General features: G+C 46.4%; 1 protein-coding gene across 2 annotated transcripts in view; it reads left to right on the top strand.

Annotated features, from left to right (window-relative positions):
• SLC7A7 (solute carrier family 7 member 7) overlaps positions 1-21619 on the top strand; it is a 28810-nt gene extending 7191 nt beyond the window's left edge. Inside the window, exons 2-9 of one of the 2 annotated variants that reach the window (XM_079698808.1) lie at positions 15846-15971; positions 16830-16974; positions 18502-18625; positions 18877-18980; positions 19275-19371; positions 20333-20482; positions 20694-20877; positions 21102-21619. In XM_079698808.1, the coding sequence (XP_079554934.1) occupies positions 15846-15971; positions 16830-16974; positions 18502-18625; positions 18877-18980; positions 19275-19371; positions 20333-20482; positions 20694-20877; positions 21102-21205 (1034 nt within the window). In that variant the 3' untranslated portion in view covers positions 21206-21619. Of the gene's footprint in view, positions 1-15845; positions 15972-16829; positions 16975-18501; positions 18626-18876; positions 18981-19274; positions 19372-20332; positions 20483-20693 lie in introns of both variants that reach the window. The other variant, XM_079698807.1, reaches the window with a different exon arrangement.
• Positions 21620-21944: the final 325 nt, after the last annotated feature.

Raw genomic sequence — 21944 nt, 5'->3', positions numbered from 1 at the left:
TGGCAGCCTCAGCGCAATCAGACTGTTTTACTTGGTGGCTGAAGGCTTCAAGAATGAGTATGCGAGCAAGCAAAGTGGAAGCTGCATTGCCTCTTATGACCTAGCCTCTGAAGTCACGTGGTATCACTCCTGCAGTACTGTATAGGTAGAAACATTCACAGAAGACCATCCAGTTTTAAGAGAAGAGACACAGACCCTACCTCTTGATGGGCAGAGTGTTAAAGTCACATTGTATGAAAAGCATGTGGGATGGGAGATATTGTCGAGATATCTTTGGAAAATATAACCTACAGCACATGCTATATTAAGGAGTTTGGTGGGCTTCCTCTAAGGCAATGAAAAACCTCTTTGGGCTTTCAAAGTAGGGGAGTGATATTTGTGATTTAGATTTTAAATGATTTGTGATTTTTAGGAAGATTATTCTGACTTTGCAGGGCCAAAAGCAGTGGGACCAGTTAGGAAGCTGTTGCCATGATCCTGGTGAGAGATGCTGGTGGCTTGGACTAGAGTCACGTTTTGGGGATGAAGATACTGGTTAGGACTTGGACACCAGTTAGATATGGTTAGAGATTGTCAATGATGATAAGATACTGAGCTTTGGCATCTGGCTTGGACAACTGGGTGAATGGTGATGCCATTTACTTATAGGGGGAACACTGGAGGAGCAGTAGTAGGTTTGCAAGAAATTGATGGAATCAGTTTGTGCTTGGTGATGTTGAGTAGGTGGTTAGATATTCCTGTGTATCTGGAATCATGACAGTTGGGCTGGTGATATACTTTTGGGAATCATCAGAGTATAGTAGTTGAAATCACAGTAGCAGATGAGATGATCCTGGGACAAGATATAGAAAGGGAAGAGAAAAGGGCTTTGGGTAGCATTCTTGGAATTCTTAGAATTATAAGAATCCTTAGAGTACCATCGTTGAGGGAGAGGTATTCTGCAAAAAAGATGGAGAAGCAGCATCCAGAGAAATAGGGAAACGTGGAGAGGGTGAGTGGAAGAGCAGTTTGAGGAGTCCGTGGCCGACAGTGTCCAGTCTGCTAAGAGGTCAAGCTAGATAGGACTGAGTGGAGTTGTTTGGATTTATCAACATGAAGATCACGGGTGACTTTGGAGAGGGAAATTTCAGGGCAGTGAGGGCGGAGTCAGATTTTGGAGAGATCGTTTATTTATCCAGCATGATTTATTGAGTATCAACTCTGCCTAGTTCTGGGTTAGGCCCTGGGGATACAAAGATAACTGTTACCCAATCTCTACCCTCACATAGCTCACAGTTGATGGGAGGGACAGATATGTAAAGGGTTCCGAGGAAAGGCAGTGCACCCAAGGCAGGTGGGTTTACACTCAAAAGTAGCCTTTCTTGGAAGAACTGTTAAATAAAATATGGAATGGAACATCGTTGGAATTGACAAGAAGGAGGTCAAGGGGAACTTTGGCAGGCTTTTCACTGGAGTAGTGCAGCAGATATCAGACTGCATTGTGGAAAAAGGACAGGGAAGGGAATATAGATGTGCTTTCTAGAAGATGGACTCTGGAGGCAAGGAAGGCGGTTGTTAGTGGAAGGAACCAAAGCTGAGGGGGGAGTTTATGGGAAAGACTTAAGCTCGCCTTAGGTTGGTTTGGGGCTGCGTTTCTGGAAAACTTGGATGAAATATTCATACCCTACAATGAAGTCTTCCCCATGGTTGGAATACTTGGGATCCTGGAGTCAGCATTTCTGTCCCTTGAACAGTCCAGGGCGCATCCTCATTCCTTTGAGAGGCAGCGGTGCCTGGTGGTGAGAAGCATGGCATCAGGCAGGTTAAATTCATTAGTCTCAGTTTCCTCATCTGTAGAATAGGACTCTACCTCACAGAGGCGTGATCTATATTTCTACCATACTTTCACCCTTTCCTGTTCATCAGTGACAATTTCGGGAGAGCATATACGGTTTCTACGTAATGAAGCCGGGTGGCTTACGTTTCCTTTACAGGCGTAGTCCTCCTTTAGAACTAACTACAGCCCTAGATAAGCTAGTATTGCTAATAGACCTTGAAATCATTTACGGATTATTTATTGCTTAGGTAAGTTTTTTGTATGCATGGGTGACTTCACTCATTGCATTGTCAAGGTAATCACATGCTGCCCTCTCCACCAGGAATTCCACCTCCCTTCCCCCCACCCCAGCATTAGCCTCTGTACACTCAGTGCAGGTAACAGTGGTCCTGGTGCCCACCTGCACCCACTTCACTCCCCCAGACTGGATGGGTTGCCTCTCAGTGACTTTCATAACACCTGATTCTTGTAATCGCCCAAGTTTACTTTTCTGGGAAGGCTGGGCACTGGGTCTTAATCAAAGAGTCTGCACAGGGTCTGGAACACAGTGGGTTCAAGCTCAATACATGCTTATTGGATGGATGGATGCATGGAAGAATGAATGGATGAATGGATGAATTCTGAGTTCTGAAGGAATCTTGCTGTCCCGTTCAGGGCTCTATAAATGGTTACTTTTCCCAGCCAGAGGGGTGTGCATTCAGCCCCTCCTGAAGCTGATTACATTGGCTTCTCAGAGCTCTTTGAGGATTGCTCTAGTTCTCTGCAGCCAGGAAGCCCTGTTACCCCAGGGGGAGATAGTCCCACTCCCCAGCCCACATCCTTGCATGCAAATGGGGGGCATATAGTGTAGTGGAATGTGTACAAGCTTTTGAGCTGGCCACTGGCTGAGTGGCCTCAGTTTTCTCAATTGTAAGATGAAGATAATAAACCTACTCTGTCAGGTTAAATTAGATGATGTATGTAAGAATGTCAGTGACCCTGTGACCCAGTTTTTTTGGTCTAGATTTCTGCCTTTTGTTAATGGGATGTTTTATCTCCTGTGTATTCGGTCTGCCTGCTGTACCAGTCGGCCAGCAGCACACATGCGGGCCCCCATGTGAACAGATTACTCTTTAGGGGTCAGGCGGTCTCGGCATCCCTGACGCTTGACCCTCGTGATTTGTGTGTAGTAGGTGCTTTTCAGTGAATGTCGGCTGGAGGAGTGAACAGAAGGTACAGCTCCAGATTCAGCTTGGCCGAGAAAGGCATTGCATCTCTTGGCTCTCAGGGTGTTGGGGGCTGAGGGCCACTGTGGGGCCTGGGCAGAGGGGAGGGCGGCTGCTCGAGCCGCTTGTGGACGCTCTAGGACTTCAGATCTCTGAGAGCTTTGGCCACTGTCCTCGGGCAGCTTTTCCTGGTACTGGAAGACTTCGTGTCCTTGTGGCTAACGAGGTGGAACAGCCAGATGCTGGGCCGCCAACTGCCTTTTGCCCTTTGAACTTTCTACTTGGAAGCTAGTTGCCTCGTCCAAAGGGATTATCCATTTTAAGGTGGGGGTGAGGAAGCTTACATTTCTTTTTTTTATAATAAATTTATTTTATTTATTGTTTATTTTTGGCTGCGTTGGGTCTTCGTTGTGGTGCGCGGGCTTCTCATTGCGGTGGCTTCTCCTGTTGCAGAGCTCAGGCTCTAGGCTCACAGGCTTCAGTAGTTGTGGCATACGGGCTTCAGTAGTTGTGGTGTGCAGGCTTCAGTAGTTTTGGCACGTGAGCTCAGTAGTTGTGGCTCGCGGGCTTAGTTGCTCAGCGGCATGTGGGATCTTCCCTGACTGGAGCTCGAACCTGTGTCCCCTGCGTTGGCAGGCGGATTCTTAACCACTGTGCCACCAGGGAAGCCCAGGAAGCTTACATTTCATGTTCCACATTCACAGCAGCAAGGGGACTAGAGTCAGAGCGCTGAGGTCTTTCTGGTATGGGGTCAATGTGAACTTTGGAACAAACTCTTCACCAGCAGGGAGGGAGATGGAGCTCTGTGCTGGCCTGATCCCCAAAGCTTTTCAGGGGTTCACCCTTCGTCTCTTCCTTTTTCTATTCTCTTTCTCTCACAAGAGGCTAAGGGAACAGCCTAGAGGAAGCTGGGGAAGGAGCTAGGGATAGTGGGTGCCAACCTCGGCTGACCATTGGAGTCACCTAGCGGGTTTAAAAAAAACACTTGGGACTTCCCTGGTGGCACAGTTGATAAGACTCTGTGCTCCCAATGCAGGGGTTAGGGTTCAATCCCTGGCCATGTGGGAACTAGATCCCACATGCATGCTGCAACTGAGGAGCCCACCTGCTGCAACTAAGACCCGGCACAACCAAATAAATAAATAAATAAACATTTTAAAAAAGTACTCCTGGCCCCTTCCTCTCCCTCTCCTTTCCCCCAGCCAAATAACTCTGAACCACTGGCAGAAGAATGGAAATTAGCTTGGAGAACAAGACTTGAGGAAGCAGAAAGTTCCTGCTGAGGAGAACTGATGGGGGCCTTGGAAAGAGAGGTTCTCAATTGTCACTATGCTTTAGAACCACCCAGGGAACTTTTTTTTTTTTTTTTTTGCGGTACACGGGCCTCTCACTGTTGTGGCCTCTCCCGTTGCGGAGCACAGGCTCCGGACGCGCAGGCTCAGCAGCCATGGCTCACAGGCCCAGCCGCTCCGCGGCATGTGGGATCTTCCCGGACCGGGGCACGAACCTGTGTCCCCTGCATCGGCAGGCGGACTCTCAACCACTGCGCCACCAGGGAAGCCCCCGTGTGTTTTCTTGCTGGATGCTGTCACCCATGAAGCCTGAGTAAACGACATGGTTATTATGTAGCCTGAAAAGGTAAAAGTGTTTGAGGACCAGCTGCTATCTGGGAGATACAACAGCACCTAGGAAGGGTGGAAGAAATAATCAATCAAGGAATCAAGAAGAAAAAGTGATTTTTAAGATGTAGAGAGTATCCTAAACCAGCATTCAACAACAAAAAACAAGACAAGCAGTAAAGAAAACAAGGAAAAACTTGAAATGTCTGGCTTTAGGCAGAAGAGCTGAGGCTTTTTTGGAGAGCTTAAATCTGGTCCTTCTGAGGGAACAGCCTCGGTAGAGTATTCTGGAGACATCTGGCTATTCGTAGGCCTGAGCGTACCAGTTAAGGGGCTGGACTGCTCCCCAGCAGTGTGTCTCTGACTATGCATAGACTAGCCTAATGCAGAGATGGGTGGTTTTTCTTGAGTAACATGTGACAGAGAGCTTGCTCACCTCAGTTAAGCCCACAGGCTGCTATACTTCTGCTGATTGCTGGGGGATGAATGATGTCACCAGTCAGAAGACACATGAGACGTGTCACTGGTGACTTTGAAGTTCACGATAGCAAATGGAGTGGCAGGTGGAATCTTCATCTCTTTGTCACTTGAAGTCTGTGTATGTGAAAGAAAAAAGAGAACACAGAACTAAGCCCTGGAATGTAAATGCTAGGATACCAGAGGGTACACTCTGGTGAGGAATGGAGCAGATGTTATAGAGATTGGGAGAGATGCACTTAATGAAGCTTTAAACTGAAATTTTAGAGGAAGGGGAAAAATACACAGATAAAAGTATACATCTGGGTAGTTTGGAGGCTATGAGGTATTATAGAGAAAGAAGAATAAAGTTGGAAAAATTGCTCAGTAATGCATTTGGAGAAGCTAGAAGATTGGGAGTGATGCTTTTGGACTCATCAACATTCAGTGAGGCTAATAAACACATTTGCTTTTTACATTTACTGTAAGGAGGAAACAATTTATTTGATTAGAATATGACAGTGACAGAGTATACCTTGTTTGGGCTTCCCTGGTGGTGCAGTGGTTGAGAATCTGCCTGCCAATGCAGGGGACACAGGTTCGAGCCCTGGTCCAGGAAGATCCCACATGCCGTGGAGCAACTAAGCCCGTGCACCACAACTACTGAGCCTGTGCTCTAGAGCCCACGAGCCACAACTACTGAAACCCGTGTACCTAGCGCCCGTGCTCCTCAACAAGAGAAGCCCGTGCACCGCAACAAAGAGTAGCCCCCGCTCACCACAACTAAACAAAGCCCACGCGCAGCAGTGAAGACCCAACACAGCCAAAAAAAAAAAAAAAAAAAAAAAAGTATACCTTGTTCAAAAGTGATGGATTTGCTAGAAAAGCTGAGATTGATATAATATATCAAAGAGAGATGTACTTGTATGAGGATCTGCTATAATAAGGGATGCCTGCTCCCTCTGGGCAAGGTTACTTTTTGATTCTTTTGATTGCAGTGAGAGGGAAATTTCAGGACCAAGACACAGAGACCTGTCAAAGGATTTTACCTCCCCTTTCTCTCTTTCCCAACAAACGTAATGGACAGTACTACCCAGTACTGCCTCCAGCTTTTTGCCTGCAGGAGGGCTGCTTTTCACAACTAAACAGGAGAAGTCTCTTCCTTCCTCATTACAGGTACGTGGCCCATCTCTTAGAAAGGACACCAAGGCCCTGGCCTCTGTTAATCCCATCTGCTTACCTTGGGAAGAAGAATTATTACATAGTGCTATCCGAGGGCTCTCAGATACCAGTTAGAGATTTTTCCTGAAGATCTCCCATAGTAAAGTACATGGAAATAAACCCCCATCCTAAGGGAAGAAGCATGGTGAAGAGAACACGAAGATAAAAGCTAAAAGAAGTAGGAATGATGTAACTGTGGGCATTTACTGCACACTCTCAGATCAGAAGAATAAGTGTTTTGCTTTCCTCATAAAAATCATAAAATTTGTACAAAAGGGAAATATGGTAGCAATGGAAGCTTCAATTCCCTGAGCATCTTTTGCTAAAATCAGTTGCATTCTATTAGAAGCAGTACCTCTCTACATTAAAAAAATGGTTTATTATGGAAGATTTCAAACATATACAAAAGTAGAGCAAATTGCACAGTGAACTCCCAGGGTTCAAGCACCAGCATCAATGATTATCAACACTGTTTTATCAACATATATGCTCCAACCACCCCTTCCTCACCCACACTAGATTATTTAAATCAAATCCAAGACATCAAACCATTTAATCCATAAAGGCTTCAATATATATCTCTAAAGGATAAGGATTTATTATTATTATTATTTGACATAACCAGGGGCAATGTGGAATCCTTATGAGGAAGTGATTATGCCTTCTCAGAGTTTATGTCCCAGAAAAAGAAATGCTGGATTTCCTCCAAAATGTACTCTAAATTTTAGGCAAAGAGATTGCAGAAAGGTTCAGGGCAAAGAATTACAATTTTACAGCCAGGGATTTAAAAACAGGAAAAAGACCAGGGGTGTCTTCAAAATGAAATTCTTTTTTTTTTTTTTTTTTTAATATTTGTTTATTTATTTTGGCTGCACCAGGTCTTAGTTGTGGCATGAGGGCTCATAGTTGTGGCATGTGGACTTTTTTTTTTTTTTTAGTTGAAAAAATTTTTATTTCGGGTGGGTAACTTTAAAAAAAAATAAAAAGAAAAGAATATACAACAACCTGCACTGGAGTATGTTAAGGATTTTGATTTCCAAATGTATAATACCTTTTAAGAGAAAACACTGATTTCGTAAACAGTGTCCATGAAAACATACATTATGAAATGTTCTCATTCCCATATGACCCAGATATGCATGGTCTACCTCAATTCTCTTCTTTGAGGTGTTGGAGAGGCATAGTTCGTAGTGCACTGAGCTGCACTGTGGCTTGTCAGTCAGTGCTCGTGAAGACAGAATAAACAACACCTTGTCCAGATAGTAGGATTGACATGGAGCATGGCCAATGGTCCTTCCCAGTCATAATATTTAGTTCTTCCAGGTTAAAAAAATATCATTGTCCAAAAACTAAGAATAAACTAAGATAAACCACAGAAATGATTTCTGTAGTCTGGAGAAAAATTAGGAAAGAAGGTAATGTTCTTCAGTGATACTATGATGGTTTAAAAGTAAAGGTATTTAAAGCTCTTATACCGAGAAAAGAAGTCTTGGAAAACAGAGAAGTGAAGACAAATGAAAGATTCTGCAGTTTGGAGGACGTTTTACTTTGCTGTAAGTGAACATTGTGTACCTAACAGGCACAGTGAGAAGTGATGTCCTTTTTTTTTTTTTTTAAAATTAATTAGTTAATTAATTTTTGGCTGCATTGGGTCTTTGTTGCTGCGCACGGGCTTTCTCTAGTTGCGGCGAGTGGGCTTCTCATTCTGGTGGCTTCTCTTGTTCTGAAGCACGGGCTCTAGGCGCATGGGCTTCAGTAGTTGTGGCACATGGGCTCAGTAGTTGTGGCTCTCGGGCTCTAGAGCGCAGGCTCAGTAGTTGTGGCGCACGGGCTTAGTTGCTCTGCGGCATGTGGGATCTTCCTGGAACAGGGATCGAACCCATGTCCCCTGTATTGGCAGGAGGATTCTTAACCACTGGGCCACCAGGGAAGTCCCAAGAAGTAATGTTCTTGACAAATCTTTTAGATTTTAAATCTCAGACACAGTGTATGTAGCAAATCCTACAATTTCTAGTGTTTCCACCTTTTAAAATTCAACAACAAAAGAAAGAAGAAGCTTAAGCTAGGATTTCCAAGAGTCAAGAACACCCTTTCAGGCCACGGAAAGTCCTATCCTGGGTCTGTGGTGGCTGCTGGCATAGATAAGGCAGAGTCAGGATGAAATCCTTTATTCAGAACATGCGTTTCTAGTGTACCGTTTATTACCTTATCTCACTCATCACACTTCCTCATTAAGAGGATCATCTCAGCAACGAATATATAAAAGGACACACATTTTAGTGATGTAAGGCCTATGTTACTGATCACCACTCCTGGAAGACAAGAGTATCTTACCTGCAGCAAAGGCATCAGCTGCAAACACAGTGCTTGCTCGTAGAGCAGGTTCAGTTCTGCACAACTGGAGAAGGAGAGTTTGGAGGTGTAGAGGTAATAGTGCACATGCCTGAATGTGGAACCATCTCTGTCAATGAACAGCCTCTGGCTTTCCGAAGAGGTCAACGCTGAAGCCTCCTTCCATAACAGGGAGTCTGGGAACTGAGCGAGTTTGCTTCTGGGAACTGAGAAATGCCAGCCCCCGATGTTGAAATGAAACAAATCCTCTGCTGACTCATGAGGCATACCAGGCTCCTCCATGGTCTAGGGTCCTGAGGCGGGTGGGCAGGAGCATGACCCGGGCAATAACGGCCCCCGGAAGCGCGGTGGCACGCGGGGCCATGCGGACTTTTTAGTTGAGGCCTGCACGCGGGATCTAGTTCCCCGACCAGGGATCGAACCTGGGCCCCCTGCATTGGGAGTGTGGAGTCTTACCCACTGGACTGCCAGGGAAGTCCCTTCAAGATGAAATTCTGATACAATAATTAATCTTATTTAGGAAGAACAGGAGAATCATCTGAAGAAAGTGATGTGATTGAACACATAGTTTTTTTTTAAAACTAATTGATTTTTAAAATTTTATTTATTTTTTAAGTTTTGGCTGTGTTGGGTCATCATTGCTACAGGGTTTCTCTAGTTGCAGTGAGCGGGGCTACTCTTCTTTGCAGTGTGCGGGCTTCTCTTTGTGGTGGCTTTTCTTGCTGTGGAGCAGGGGCTCTAAGCACGCGGGCTTCAGTAGTTGTGGTGCACGGGCTTAGTTGCTCCGTGGCATGTGAGGTCTTCCCAGACCAGGGCTCGAACCCGTGTCCCCTGCATTGGCAGGCAGATTCTTAACTACTGCACTACTAGGGAAGCCCCTAACACATTGATGATTTTTTTTTTTTTTTTTTTTCCGGTACGCGGGCCTCTCACTGCTGTGGCCTCTCCCATTGCGGAGCACAGGCTCCGGATGCGCAGGCTCAGCGGCCATGGCTCACGGGCATAGCCGCTCCGCGGCATGTGGGATCTTCCCGGACCGGGGCACGAACCCGTGTCCCCTGCATCGGCAGGTGGACTCTCAACCACTGCGCCACCAGGGAAACCCCTAACACATTGATTTTTGATGAGCTCAGATTTTTAGAAACGATATACAAGAGATGAGAGGTGACATAATCAAGACTAAATAAATAAAGGAGTGACCCTGCAAGGAGAGTGTCCAGAAGGTTAATGCCCAGCATAAACTAAGACCTGAAGAAGTGACTAAGGCCAACAAAAGTTTCTGAGAGCAATGTTCAGAGTGAGAACAGCAGGGGCAAGGCTGGATGCTCTGGGGGCAGTTAGATCTATGATAATAGATGGTGGAAAGGAGGGGCCACAGTCCCACTTTTCCTCTAACTTTACCTGCAGAAGGATTGCTCCCCTAAGAAAGGGTTCAGTAAAAACCCAACAGGCCGATAGATCTAGGCTAACAAAAAACAAGACCAAGAGAGTTGAGGAGATAGTAATAAAGCGTGTCATTGCTTTAAATGTTTTTAACTATCCACTTGCAAACAAATGGAAAGAATTTATAATTAGTTGAGACGACAGAATGACTACTAGGCATCTCCAGGACCTTGGAGAACAAGAAGGGTATAAAAAGGAAACTGTTGAGTGACTTATTAGTTTCCTATTGCTGCTGTAGCAAATTACAACCAATTTAGTGGTTTAAAACAACACAAATTTATTATTTCACAGTTCTGTAGGTCAGAAGTCTGAAAAGGGTCTCACCGGGCTAACATCAAGGTGTCAGCATTGCCATGTTCCTTTCTGGAGGCTCTAGGGGAGAATCCATTTTCTTGCCTTTTCTAGCTTCTAGGGGCTCATGGCCCCCTTCCATCTTCGAAGCCAGCAGTAGCTAGTCAAGTCTTTCTCACATCAAAAGTCTTTCACACTGACTCTTCTTTTTCTCAGGGCCACTGTGCCTACCACAAGTGATGACCCGGCTTTCCAAGAAAGAAAAGGAGGGACTTCCCTGGTGGCGCAGTGGTTAAGAATCCGCCTGCTAATGCAGGGGACAGGGGTTTGAGCCCTGGTCTGGGAAGATCCCACATGCCGCAGAGCAACTAAGCCCATTTGCCACAACTACTGAGCCTGCGCCCTAGAGCCCGTGAGCCACAACTACTGAAGCCCACGTGCCTGGCGCCCATGCTCCACAACAAGAGAAGCCATCACAATGAGAAGCCCGCACACCGCAACGAAGAGTGGCCCCCGCTTGCCACAACTAGAGAAAGCCCATGCACAGCAACGAAGATCCAACGCAGCCAAAAATCAATAAAGTAAATAAATAAATTAAAAAAAAAGAGAGGAGGTGGATTCTGAGCATTCTGCACTGGTAATCCGAGGTTGATTCCTCCCCAAATTCTAGGCTCATCTGTTAAACCTGGTTAGCAAAGTGTGAAGGGAAGAAAGGAGGATCTCTAGTAACCTGTATAGATTTGCTAAAAAGAAGCTAACCTCGTTTTTTGTTCAATTTTAATTTTTTATTCAAGTGTAATATACAGAAGGAACTGTGCACATGTCATAAGTGTACAGCTTGATGAATTTTCAAACTGAACACACATGTGTAACCAGCATCCACATCAAAAAGGCAGCCCCCTGAACCTCTCCTGCGTTTCTCCCAGTCACTCCCCTGTGCCCCCCATGCACACGCTAAGGGAAATCACTGTTCTGACTTCTAGTAGCATACATTAATTTAGCCTGTTTTTATGTAAATGGATATAAAGGGTATGTACTCTCTTGTGTTTGGCTTGTTCACTTAATACGTTTGTGACATTCATCCATAATTTTGTCTGTAGCTGTAGATGGTTCATTCTCATTGCTGTTTAGTATTCCATTGTATTCATTTAGCCATTCTATCATTGATTGGCATTTGGGTTGTTTAAATTTTTGACTATTACAATGGTATAGCTATGAACATTCTAGCATAAATATGTACTAATTTCATTTGAATCATTATTTGATAGCATCGTTAGATTTCTAGAGCAGAGACGTGTATATACAGATTTCAGAGTGGTTCTTGGCAAACTCTTGTGATATTCTTGTTGACAAGGTAGAAAAAGATGGACTAGATAAAAAAAAAATAGTTTGGTGGATTCCTGGTTGACGTCGTGGAATAATGACAGCAGAGAGGAAGATCTATAGTGATAGACTACAGGGCTCTGCCTATCCCAGTCAACATTTTTATAAGTGACTTCAGTGAAGATCCAGAAAGTTTGCTAATCAGATTTGCAGATTTCACAAAATTGAAGGCATTTGAACTAACTGATTAAAATGAAGGGGGAACTCCATTTCTGATAAATGGGAATGATGCCTAAAAATTCAGAGAGAAAAGTTACTAGGAATAAATGTAAAGCCCCATATTTGGGATTAAAAAAAAATCACTTTTAATAGGCCCAAACACAGGGAGAGGGAAAAGCTCATCAGTTTGGGAGAAAAAAAGGAGTTAACAGTTGACGAGTTCAAACTGAGACTCCATAGCCTGCAACAATATCTGGAGTTTTCTGTGTGGGTCTCAGTTTCCAGGGAGACACTGACAAAGTGCAATTAATACAGAGGAGTGAACTGGGCTGGTGAATGGGAAACCATATTTATCACACAAGATGTTGAAGAAAATAGGTCTTTGGACTGAAGAGGGAAGACTCAAGGGGAACAGGATGTCAGCCTTTAATGATAAGAAGGGCTTATCATGATGTGCGAGAGGCTTCAGCTTGATGCTTTGTGGCTCCAGGGGAGAGGTCCAGGACAATTAGCTAGAAGTTGCGAGGGAGAAGTTTTTGGCTGGGTGGGAGGAAGAGCTATTGGTCTCTTTACAATTAGGCATGAGTGGCCTAATAAATTGCTAAGGTTTTTACAGTCCCTGGGAATCTGAAGGAGAAAATGGCTTAAATAGCAGCCTAAGTTGTGTGTTATGTTGTATGTATTTAAAACTAATGGTGCTGGGAGAATTGTAGGCTGAATGTTCTTTTTCAGGGACTGTTTAGTTTGAACATCTAAACTAAATCTGGGCATCTGATCCTGAATGGGCCTGCAAGCTTTGTTCACTTCTGGATCAAGCCAGGCATCTGCTCTCCTTGCTTTTAGTTCTAGAGCTGACGCTGGGCCTTAGTGCTGGAACTAGCCTCCTCCTCCGGGGGCCCATGGAGGCTGGGTTTCATGACCATTCAGGAGCATCTCTTTAGATGATTATAGGAGTGACTTCTTCTCAGCTGCTTCTTCTTCCAAAGCAGGGGTCAAAGCAGGAATGGAGGTGCACCTGAGTCAATGGTCCGAGGTGATTTTCAGCCCATCTTTCTGTGGTCTTGGCCCAGTGTTGGGTGGAGATTGAATTGCACCTAGAGGTAGGAGGGTAGGGCATCTCTGTCCTTGAGGTTAACTTGCAGTTGCCTGCATATTATTCTAACCCCATGTCCTACCCCCACCCCCTTCCCTGCCTCTGAAGCAGGAGGTCAGGCTCCACTTCAAGAACAGTGCACTTGGCTAGGCTCTGGGGCCACCGGTCAGCTGTATCCGCTGGGGGTGGGGACAGAGAGCCCAGTCAGCACTGCTGCCTGCCATACCCATTTCCTGCCCCCACGGCCTTGGAGGAAGCTGAGCGCTGGGGAAGATGAGGGCCAGCCCTCTTTCCAGAGGATTCCCTTCTTCGTTCAAACCGAACCTCCTGTGCTCAATACGGAGAGCAGATCAGGGCAAGATGGTGGGTCAGTGGCTAAGAACAAAGGCTCAGGAGCGGGGGAGGAGGAAACACTGGTGGGTAAGAGGAAGGACACAGATGGATGGATATGGAAGTAGACTAGAGAAGCTGTAGGGATTAAAATGTAAACAATCCATGTATTTTCTTTTCAGAATTTGTTGTAGTAAAGGATAAGGAGTTGGCTCTTCCTTGGACAGAGCTGAGAACAGAAGCATGTGGCATGTGGCTACAGACTGACTCTGAACCAGAACCAGTCTCTTAATTCTCAAGCCTATCCCAGTTTAGTGTTGTCCCCCTGGTGACCCTGAGGGCTACCCATGATTTTTTTTTTTTAATTAATTTATTTTTGGCTGCATTGGGTCTTCGTTGCTGTGCGCAGGCTTCTCATTTCGGTAGCTTCTCTTGTTGCAGAGCATGGGCTCTAGGCGCGCGGGCTTCAGTAGTTGTGGCACACGGGCTCAGTAGTTGTGGCTCGTGGGCTCTAGAGCACAGGTTCAGTAGTTGCGGTGCACGGGCTTAGTTGCTCTGTGGCATGTGGGATCTTCCCAGGCCAGGGCTCGAACCTGTGTCCCCTGCATTGGCAGGCGGATTCTTAACCACTGTGCCACCAGGGAAGTCCACCCATGAATTTTAATTAGGGGACCCCATTCCCTTGTGAATATGGTAGCTCCAGTTGTCCCAGATGCTTCTAATCCAACCTGGCTTGAGTTATATTAGTAAGTCAGCAGCAGAGCCTGAGGGTGAGGGGTGGAGGTTACAGGATGGAGAGAAGAGGCAGGAGGCAGAAGTCCAGTGGGGAGTACAGGATGGGTGACTGGCTGAGGAGGATCAGCAGATCTGAAAGATTTGCCCGTTTTATGGGATGCCTCTGGAGACTACATGCTTGTGTCTTTATTAACTTAACACTACGTTGGCCTGGAGTTATGGGTGCATTTTTGCCCAGCCCTGTGATAAGGTCTGGTTGTTCATTGGCTTGTTTATTAGGCAGAAAGGCAAGTGTTTGTTTGGGACAGGAATGCCCCCTTTCTGGAAGAGCGGAAAAGAACTCGGGCAGTAAGGGAGGGGGAGACAGAAGGTGAGACAGCTGTTCTGAGGGGCTGCTCTTTCCTGCCTCTCAGGATGAAGTAGCCTCTGGGCCAGAGTGTGATGAGACCAGGACACAACAAAACAGAAGGACTGGGGACACTGAGGGTCACACCACTGCCAGAACTGAGACAGGGAGTACTTGGGACTGAGTTGGTGGCCTGAAGCAGGCAAGCCCAGCACTTTCTCCTCTGGTAAGGCAGGCTGGCTCTGATCTTGTCTTCGCAGCCCTTGGGAGAAGGGCTGTTAAGCCCTCCTTCTAGTGCTCCAGTTGCTGAGCTGGGAAGGAGGGAGCAGTGAAATGATCCACTTTGCCACAGCAGGGAAGGTACTGGGTATGTGGCTGCCTGCTTGTTTAAGAGGTTGGTGGGGGATTGAGGAACATTCTGCTGAATTTCAGAATTGTTTCTTTTGATTTTTCTTCCCCTCTTGAATTTCTTCTTCTGAAGCAGCAGATGATAGCTTTTTTGGGGGGTGGGGTAGTGGATTTCTCTGAGATTCTGGTGAGAGTTATCGACCCCTTTCTTAGAACAATGCATATTCTTTGGACATATGTACATAACACTTTACAAAGAATTTCAGGCCTGTGGAAGCCCTAGGTTAAGAACCCTGGCTCTAAGGGCAATCCATGAATTTTGCTGAAGCTCATCCAAGTAAAGGGATTGCCTCTACCCCAGGGTAGAAAGACTTGAGGAATGTTTGTGGCTCTGACTTTTGCATTGTCCAGTCAGGAAAAATGCCCCATCCCCCTTCTGTAGGAACCTCAGTTCCAAGAGTCTTTCCAAGCATGAAAACAAGCAGCTGAGCTGGCCGGCAGTAGCAGGAAGTCTGGCCTCCAGCCTAATCCTGGCCACACATCCTGACCTGCTAGCCCAGACGTTGGATAAGTCACAACAGGACTCATCAAGGTTAACAGTAATCCCACAGCATCAGAGTGCTGGGTCCTGGAGCCCATATAAGGGGATACAGGGCTGGAGAGGGGGAGAGACCATGACTTTTCAGAGCCAACAGCTGGAACGCATCACTAATCCTGTTCCGCTACCAGGTGCCTCCTATTGCTGTGAGCACTTTTGTGTGTAAGCAAATCTAGTCGCTTTTATGTCTCTTGTATAAGTGCTGAGGGCGCGTGTGTGTGTGTCTGTGTGTGTGTTGCTGTGTACACAGGTGCTCAGCAAGTGCCTTTGAATGATAATGGTGAGGGCATTCTGGGCAGAGGTTTCCAACGAAGAGCAGGTCAGAGCCCAAACAGTTCTGTCTTTGGCCAAAGGGTCTATTTTGGTGACTGGTACTAGAAAAACTGCTTGGGGGTCTAAGGCCCTCTGGACAGTGGGGTCAGTCACCAATCAGTATTATTTTTCTTTCAGGTCTCTTAACCTTCATTAACTGTGCCTATGTCAAGTGGGGAACCCTGGTACAGGATGTTTTCACCTACGCAAAAGTATTGGCACTGATCGCCGTCATCATCGCAGGCACTGTTAGACTTGGCCAGGGTAAGAAATGAGTGACAGCAACTAATGTTTGTTAAGCATTTTCCATACGCCATACTCCTCTAAGTGACCTCTGTGCATGATTTCATTTAATGGGTACTATTATTCCCATTTTGTTTATTTTTTTGGCCATGCCCCAAGGCTTGCAGGATCTTAGTTCCCCCACCGGGGTTGAACCTGTGTCCCCTGCCATGCAAGCAAGGAGTCCTAACCACTGGACCACCAGGGAAGTCCCTGAAGTCCCTAGCTTAAGTAGTGGAGCTGAAATCTGTACCCAGGCAGACTGAGCCCAAAGCCTGTCCTGTCACTTCTCTGCATGCTGCCTCCCAGAGGAGGTTCATCTGGGCAAAAAAGAGCCATATCCTGGGAGCCAGCTTTTGCAGATTGTCGAGCCCAGTGCTGTAGCTCTGACTGTTCTCCCCTTGGGAGCGGACAAGGGCAGAAATGAACCTCTTGTACCCACTCCTCTCCCAGTTTCCAGGTGTGAACACCTACCCTGCAACTACTCTGTTGACTGGGCATACTGAGCCCTGCCCTTCCTCCACTCCGTATCAGCTGTCTGGGTTAGGAAGGGGGCAGACAGAACTGCGTCACCCCTGTTCTCCAGCCCTCTGCTCTGTTGTGGACCCTTACTCTAGAGAGCCACCGGGGTCCTTCCTGTCAAGATCCCTGCGCTCTGGCCCATTACTGTAGATGTCTCTCTTCTGCTCCCCATTCTTCCACTGGTACCCTTGCTGCCAAGGTGTTGTAAGCCACACACATTCTATTATCGTCACATTCTTCCTCTCCTTTACTGGATCACCTTGTAGTTGGGGTGTAGGCCACTAATCCTTCTGCCTTTCCATATTCTCTGGGTTCCAGGAGCCTCGACTCACTTTGAAAATTCCTTTGAGGGTTCATCGTGTTCAGTGGGCAACATTGCTCTGGCACTGTACTCGGCTCTGTTCTCCTACTCGGGCTGGGATACCCTCAATTATGTCACCGAAGAGATCAAGAATCCTGAGAGGTAGGTACCTCACCATCAACTTTCCATGGCAATGATAGCCATCATTTTATTGAGCTCCTACTGTGTGCCAGACAGCATACCACAACTGGTTGATTTTATCAGTGTCATTTTAATAGACTGGAGGCCGGAGGCCCAGAGAAGTAACTTGTCCATGATCACAGTAGCAGAGCTAAGAGGTGAACTTTCTCATGTGTTAAAAAAATTTTTTTCTTCACAGGCCTTTACTCATTTGTTCATGCATTTCTGCATTAATCAAAGCAAGTTGTACCATGTGCTCGTGTATGCTTTTTTAAATTTTTAAAATTTTTTTGAAAGAACATTTTCCTTGATAGATTTTCCACCCACCCTTATTCCCATATATATAACTTTAGACTACCAGAAACCTTCCTTTCCCTTCTGATCCCTTCCTTGTTTCTCAAATTCATGCTGACTTTGAATTGTGGTATGGTTTGTTTCAGGACACCATTTTTACTCTGAATTGCCCTGTAGTCATGCAGAGTAAAAAGAACTCTGGGCAGGGAGTCAAAGGGCCTGGACCTGTCTTTCCACTGATTTGTTGGATGACCTTGAGGGAATCCCCTGCCACCTCTGCCTGCTCCTTGTCTGTAATTGAGGGGGTTGAATTATACGATCTCTAGAGCTTTTCCTGGCTCTTAAATTCAATGAGTCTAGGACCTAAGATTTGCCAGGGAGTGAGGTTTCTATAAAGTTCTAAGTCAAAATAATAATAATAAACACCTTTTGGCTTTGAGAAACACAGATTTCCTGATCCACATCTAGTGCTGCAACCCTGGGAGCAGATAATAGCAGATCGAGGCCTGGGCGGTGCTTCCACCTACCGGACAGAAACTGAATGACTTGAGTATTTGCCCTCTCTCCTTTTTTTTCCCGTCTCACTGTGAAGAACGTTTATAAAGATCATGGCTTTATTGGGCCAGAGGGACCTTGAGAAGTCTTTGTTTTTCTCTTGGCCTCTGGTTACGATGGGACTCAAAGCTCTCAAACTGAGTAAGGGGGTGGGGTGAACATATTTCCCAGATTGCTTGTTCAGATACACATATTGTTCTTTCTACTGAGGACCTATATTATTCTCTGCAGAGGTTAGATTTCAGTTTCCCTCTATAATTTCTTCTTTCATATTTAACCTTCATTACTAATTTTTCAGTGTTGACAGTCTTAGAGGAGGAATCCTGGTACTAAGAGACCTCTAGAGTAAAACAAACAAAACTTTCCTGTGCTATTATCATGCCGTGACACAGTCATCTGTTAATCCTTTTTCCTTTGTGCAGGCCTTTCTCTGAATGTGATGTTCCGAATGTGATGTTCCTTTCCCGGATGCTCTTTAGTTCTTGAGTTCAGAGCTTAAGTCACTATCCTATCCTATCCTAGGCAACTTCAAAGGCAAAAGCCCTGGGGAAATGCCACGGGAGGCCTCATCCCCGGATTAGTGGGGCAGAGTCTGAGAATGAAAGGACAGTGGGGAGGAGACTGGGGGGCTAACATATCCACTGTTCTGTTTGGCTGTAGGAATCTGCCCCTCTCCATTGGCATTTCCATGCCCATCGTCACCATCATCTACATCTTAACCAATGTGGCCTATTACACGGTGCTCGACATGAGAGACATCCTGGCCAGCGATGCTGTTGCTGTGGTAAAGGATTTTCACTAGCAGAAGGGTGAGGGTGTGTTTCTGGGCTTTGGGTATCATGCTGCTCTTCAAAGTCCCAGAAAGCGGGTAATCCTTGAAGAGTATGCCTAGAGTACTGGGCTTGCGAGGTCCTGTTAGCCCTGCTGTGGAAGAAGGGTTGGGTTGCTAGTAGGGGGCACCAGGGGGCATGCTTGTCCTTGCCTTCCATCCCTGTTAGGTCCTGCTAATGACTCTTTTCCATTCCTTTCCCTTAGACATTTGCAGACCAGATTTTTGGAATGTTCAACTGGACCATTCCAGTGGCAGTTGCGTTATCCTGCTTTGGTGGCCTCAATGCCTCCATTGTGGCTGCGTCTAGGTATGAGTGTCACCTTTTACTGAGGGGTAAAGTGAAGAGCTATGGCAGGGCAGGGAAGGACTTACAGGACCCAGACTTTAGTCACCGTGATCCCCAAGTGACAGTCACAACCCTTTGGCCTTGTTCTCATCAGCAGCCTCCAGTTCTTACAAATCTCAGTACTGAACTCCATCCCAAATTATTCAAACCCTTTTGAAGGAGGGGATGCCAGAGAGGGAGGGCCTTGTGGCACAAGAACCAGGCCACACCCACATCCCACAAGTTTCTCAGCCTCTCCTATCTTACCCAAAATAGGCTTTTCTTTGTGGGCTCAAGAGAAGGCCATCTCCCTGACACCATCTGCATGATTCATGTTGAGCGGTTCACACCAGTGCCGGCTCTGCTCTTCAATGTAAGTGGTCTCAAGACTGGGGCTGAAAGCCAGATTGTGGGGGAACTTTAGTGATACAACTGTTCTTAGCTCCCTAGAAGCTCTAAAGAAGATTCTAATAGAAAAACTGTTGATGGACCATCCACTGTGGGCAAGGCACTGTGCTATAGCTGCTGCAGTGGGTTTCTTTTTTTTTTTTAAATATATTTATTTTGGCTGTGCTGGGTCTTGGTTGCAGCATGTGGACCCTTGGTTGCGGCATGCATGTGGGATCTAGTTCCCGGACCAGGGATTGAACTCGGGCCCCCTGCATTGGGAGCGTGGAGTCTTACCCACTGGACCACCAGGAAGTCCCTGCTGCAGTGGTTCTTGAGAGAATCCATATTCTTTTAAGGAATGGTGACCTCCTCTGGCCCAGGATGAGGCATAAAGTTCATGGAATACACTGTAACGACTGCCGTGGCAGACAGTGATGTAGTGTTCAAGGGAAGAAATGGTCACTCTGTGGGGGTAGAGGGTGAACAAGGAAAGACTTCCTGGAGAAAGTGAATTTGAAGTGGATTTTTAAGGTTAGGGTTGCAAATGGTAGCAATGGATGGGCTTTAGGTTGAGAGAAACAGCATCAGAAAGTCCGGAGGTTAAGCATTGTGGAGATGGGTAGCAGAAGGTAAAAGCTGGAATTGTATGTTGGAGCCATTCTGGAGAGGCTCTGGGGCAAAAGCTATTTGAGGAACTGTTTTGAGCTGTGCTGTACAGAGGATTAACCTGGCAAGGGTTTGAAGAATGGGCTGAAAAAGGCTACTGACTTAATAGGAAAGGAGTGAGGTGTTGAAACTAAGGTGGTAAACGGGGTGAAACAGAAAAGGACAGTTGAGGTGATTGAGGGCTTGACAAGGGCATAGATTTGTGGGAGATAAAGGGGACTGGCAAGTGCCTTGCGTGACAGGCCTTGAGAGGAGCTGATGTGGGCTTGTGCCTGCAGGGTCTCATGGCGCTGATCTACTTGTGTGTGGAGGACATCTTCCAGCTCATTAACTACTACAGCTTCAGCTACTGGTTCTTCGTGGGGCTCTCTATCGTGGGTCAGCTTTATCTGCGCTGGAAGGAGCCTGATAGGCCTCGTCCTCTCAAGGTAGGACCTCTCCATCCCACCTCTACTGCACTCACTCCAGGGGATTCTTACATTTATTCAGAAACCTTTGCCTGGAACTTGAGGGTGGTTCCAAGTTGAGAGGAAGGGGATGACAAGAATACTCAGTGCTCTGCTGTTCACAGGAGGTGGGGTTTTCTTGGCTGTCCACCCTGAGCTGTCTAACCTCCACTTGTTTCTTCTGTGCCCTTAGCTCAGCCTTTTCTTCCCCATTGTCTTCTGCTTCTGCACCATCTTCCTCGTGGCTGTTCCACTCTACAGTGATACCATCAACTCCCTCATTGGCATTGGCATTGCCCTCTCAGGCTTGCCCTTTTACTTCTTCATCATCAGAGTGCCAGAACACAAACGACCTCTTTGCCTCCGCAGGATTGTGGGTAAGCCTTGGATCTTCAAGTCAGCTCAGCTATTGTACAGTCTGGTTTTTTTTTTTTTTTTGGCTTTTTCTGCAAATCTAGTCTCCCAAATCACCTTTGCCATAGCTCCTACCTGTTGTTGAGGCTTAACTGTAATTGTCCCCTCGGGCCCAGCCCCATTCCGTGCCACGTGAACTCAGCCCAGTTGACCTCTTCTCAGTTTTGACTCAAACTTCTCTTTGTAGCATCTGCCACGTGGTATCTCCAGGTCCTATGTATGTCAGTTGCTGCAGAAATGGATTTGGAAGATGAAGAGATGCCCAAGCAACAAGATCCCAAGTCTAACTAAACACAAGAAATCCTGAGATGTGGGAAGCAGGGGCCTCATCTCCTACTGGCTGGAGCCAAGGAAGCTGAAAAGCTCACCACTTTGGAGGTGTCTGTCCAGAAGCCTCTTAGGCAGCTTCAACAACCTCTGAACTTGCTTTTTGAGAGATGGAGAGTAATTTATTTGTTTTGCTACACATTGTTCCATATTTCTTTTAAAGGGACTATAAAGCAGACTGTGATGGGGAGCATGCCAGGTGTGGGCTTGGATGTTCCAGTGGCACATTCCCATGTGTTAAGACATCCACTCACCTCCAGTGTGCCTGCCCACTCCTCCTTCCCACTGAAAGACCCAATAATGCTCCAAACTTCCCGTCTCCTTTAGAGAGACGTGAAACTGTCAAAGGTGCTAGACAATAAAAGGGTATGTTCCTGAGCTCTGAATGGCTTCATTTTTAAAAAAAATTTATTTTTGGCTGTGTTGGGTCTTCGTTTCTGTGCGAGGGCTTTCTCTAGTTGTGGCGAGTGGGGGCCACTCTTCATCACGGTGCACAGGCCTCACTACCGTGGCCTCTCTTATTGCAGAGCACAGGCTCCAGATGCGCAGGCTCAGTAGTTGTGGCTCACGGGCCCAGTTGCTCCGCGGCACGTGGGATCTTCCCAGACCAGGGCTCGAACCCTTGTCCCTTGCATTAGCAGGCAGATTCTCAACCACTGCGCCACCAGGGAAGCCCCTGGCTTCATTTTTATATAGTGTCTCA

Source organism: Hyperoodon ampullatus (genome assembly GCF_949752795.1).
Source record: "Hyperoodon ampullatus genome assembly, chromosome: 3".
Classification (NCBI taxonomy): domain Eukaryota; kingdom Metazoa; phylum Chordata; class Mammalia; order Artiodactyla; family Ziphiidae; genus Hyperoodon; species Hyperoodon ampullatus.
Note: the sequence above shows the minus strand (reverse complement) of the source record. Positions and strands in the feature narration are given on the sequence as shown.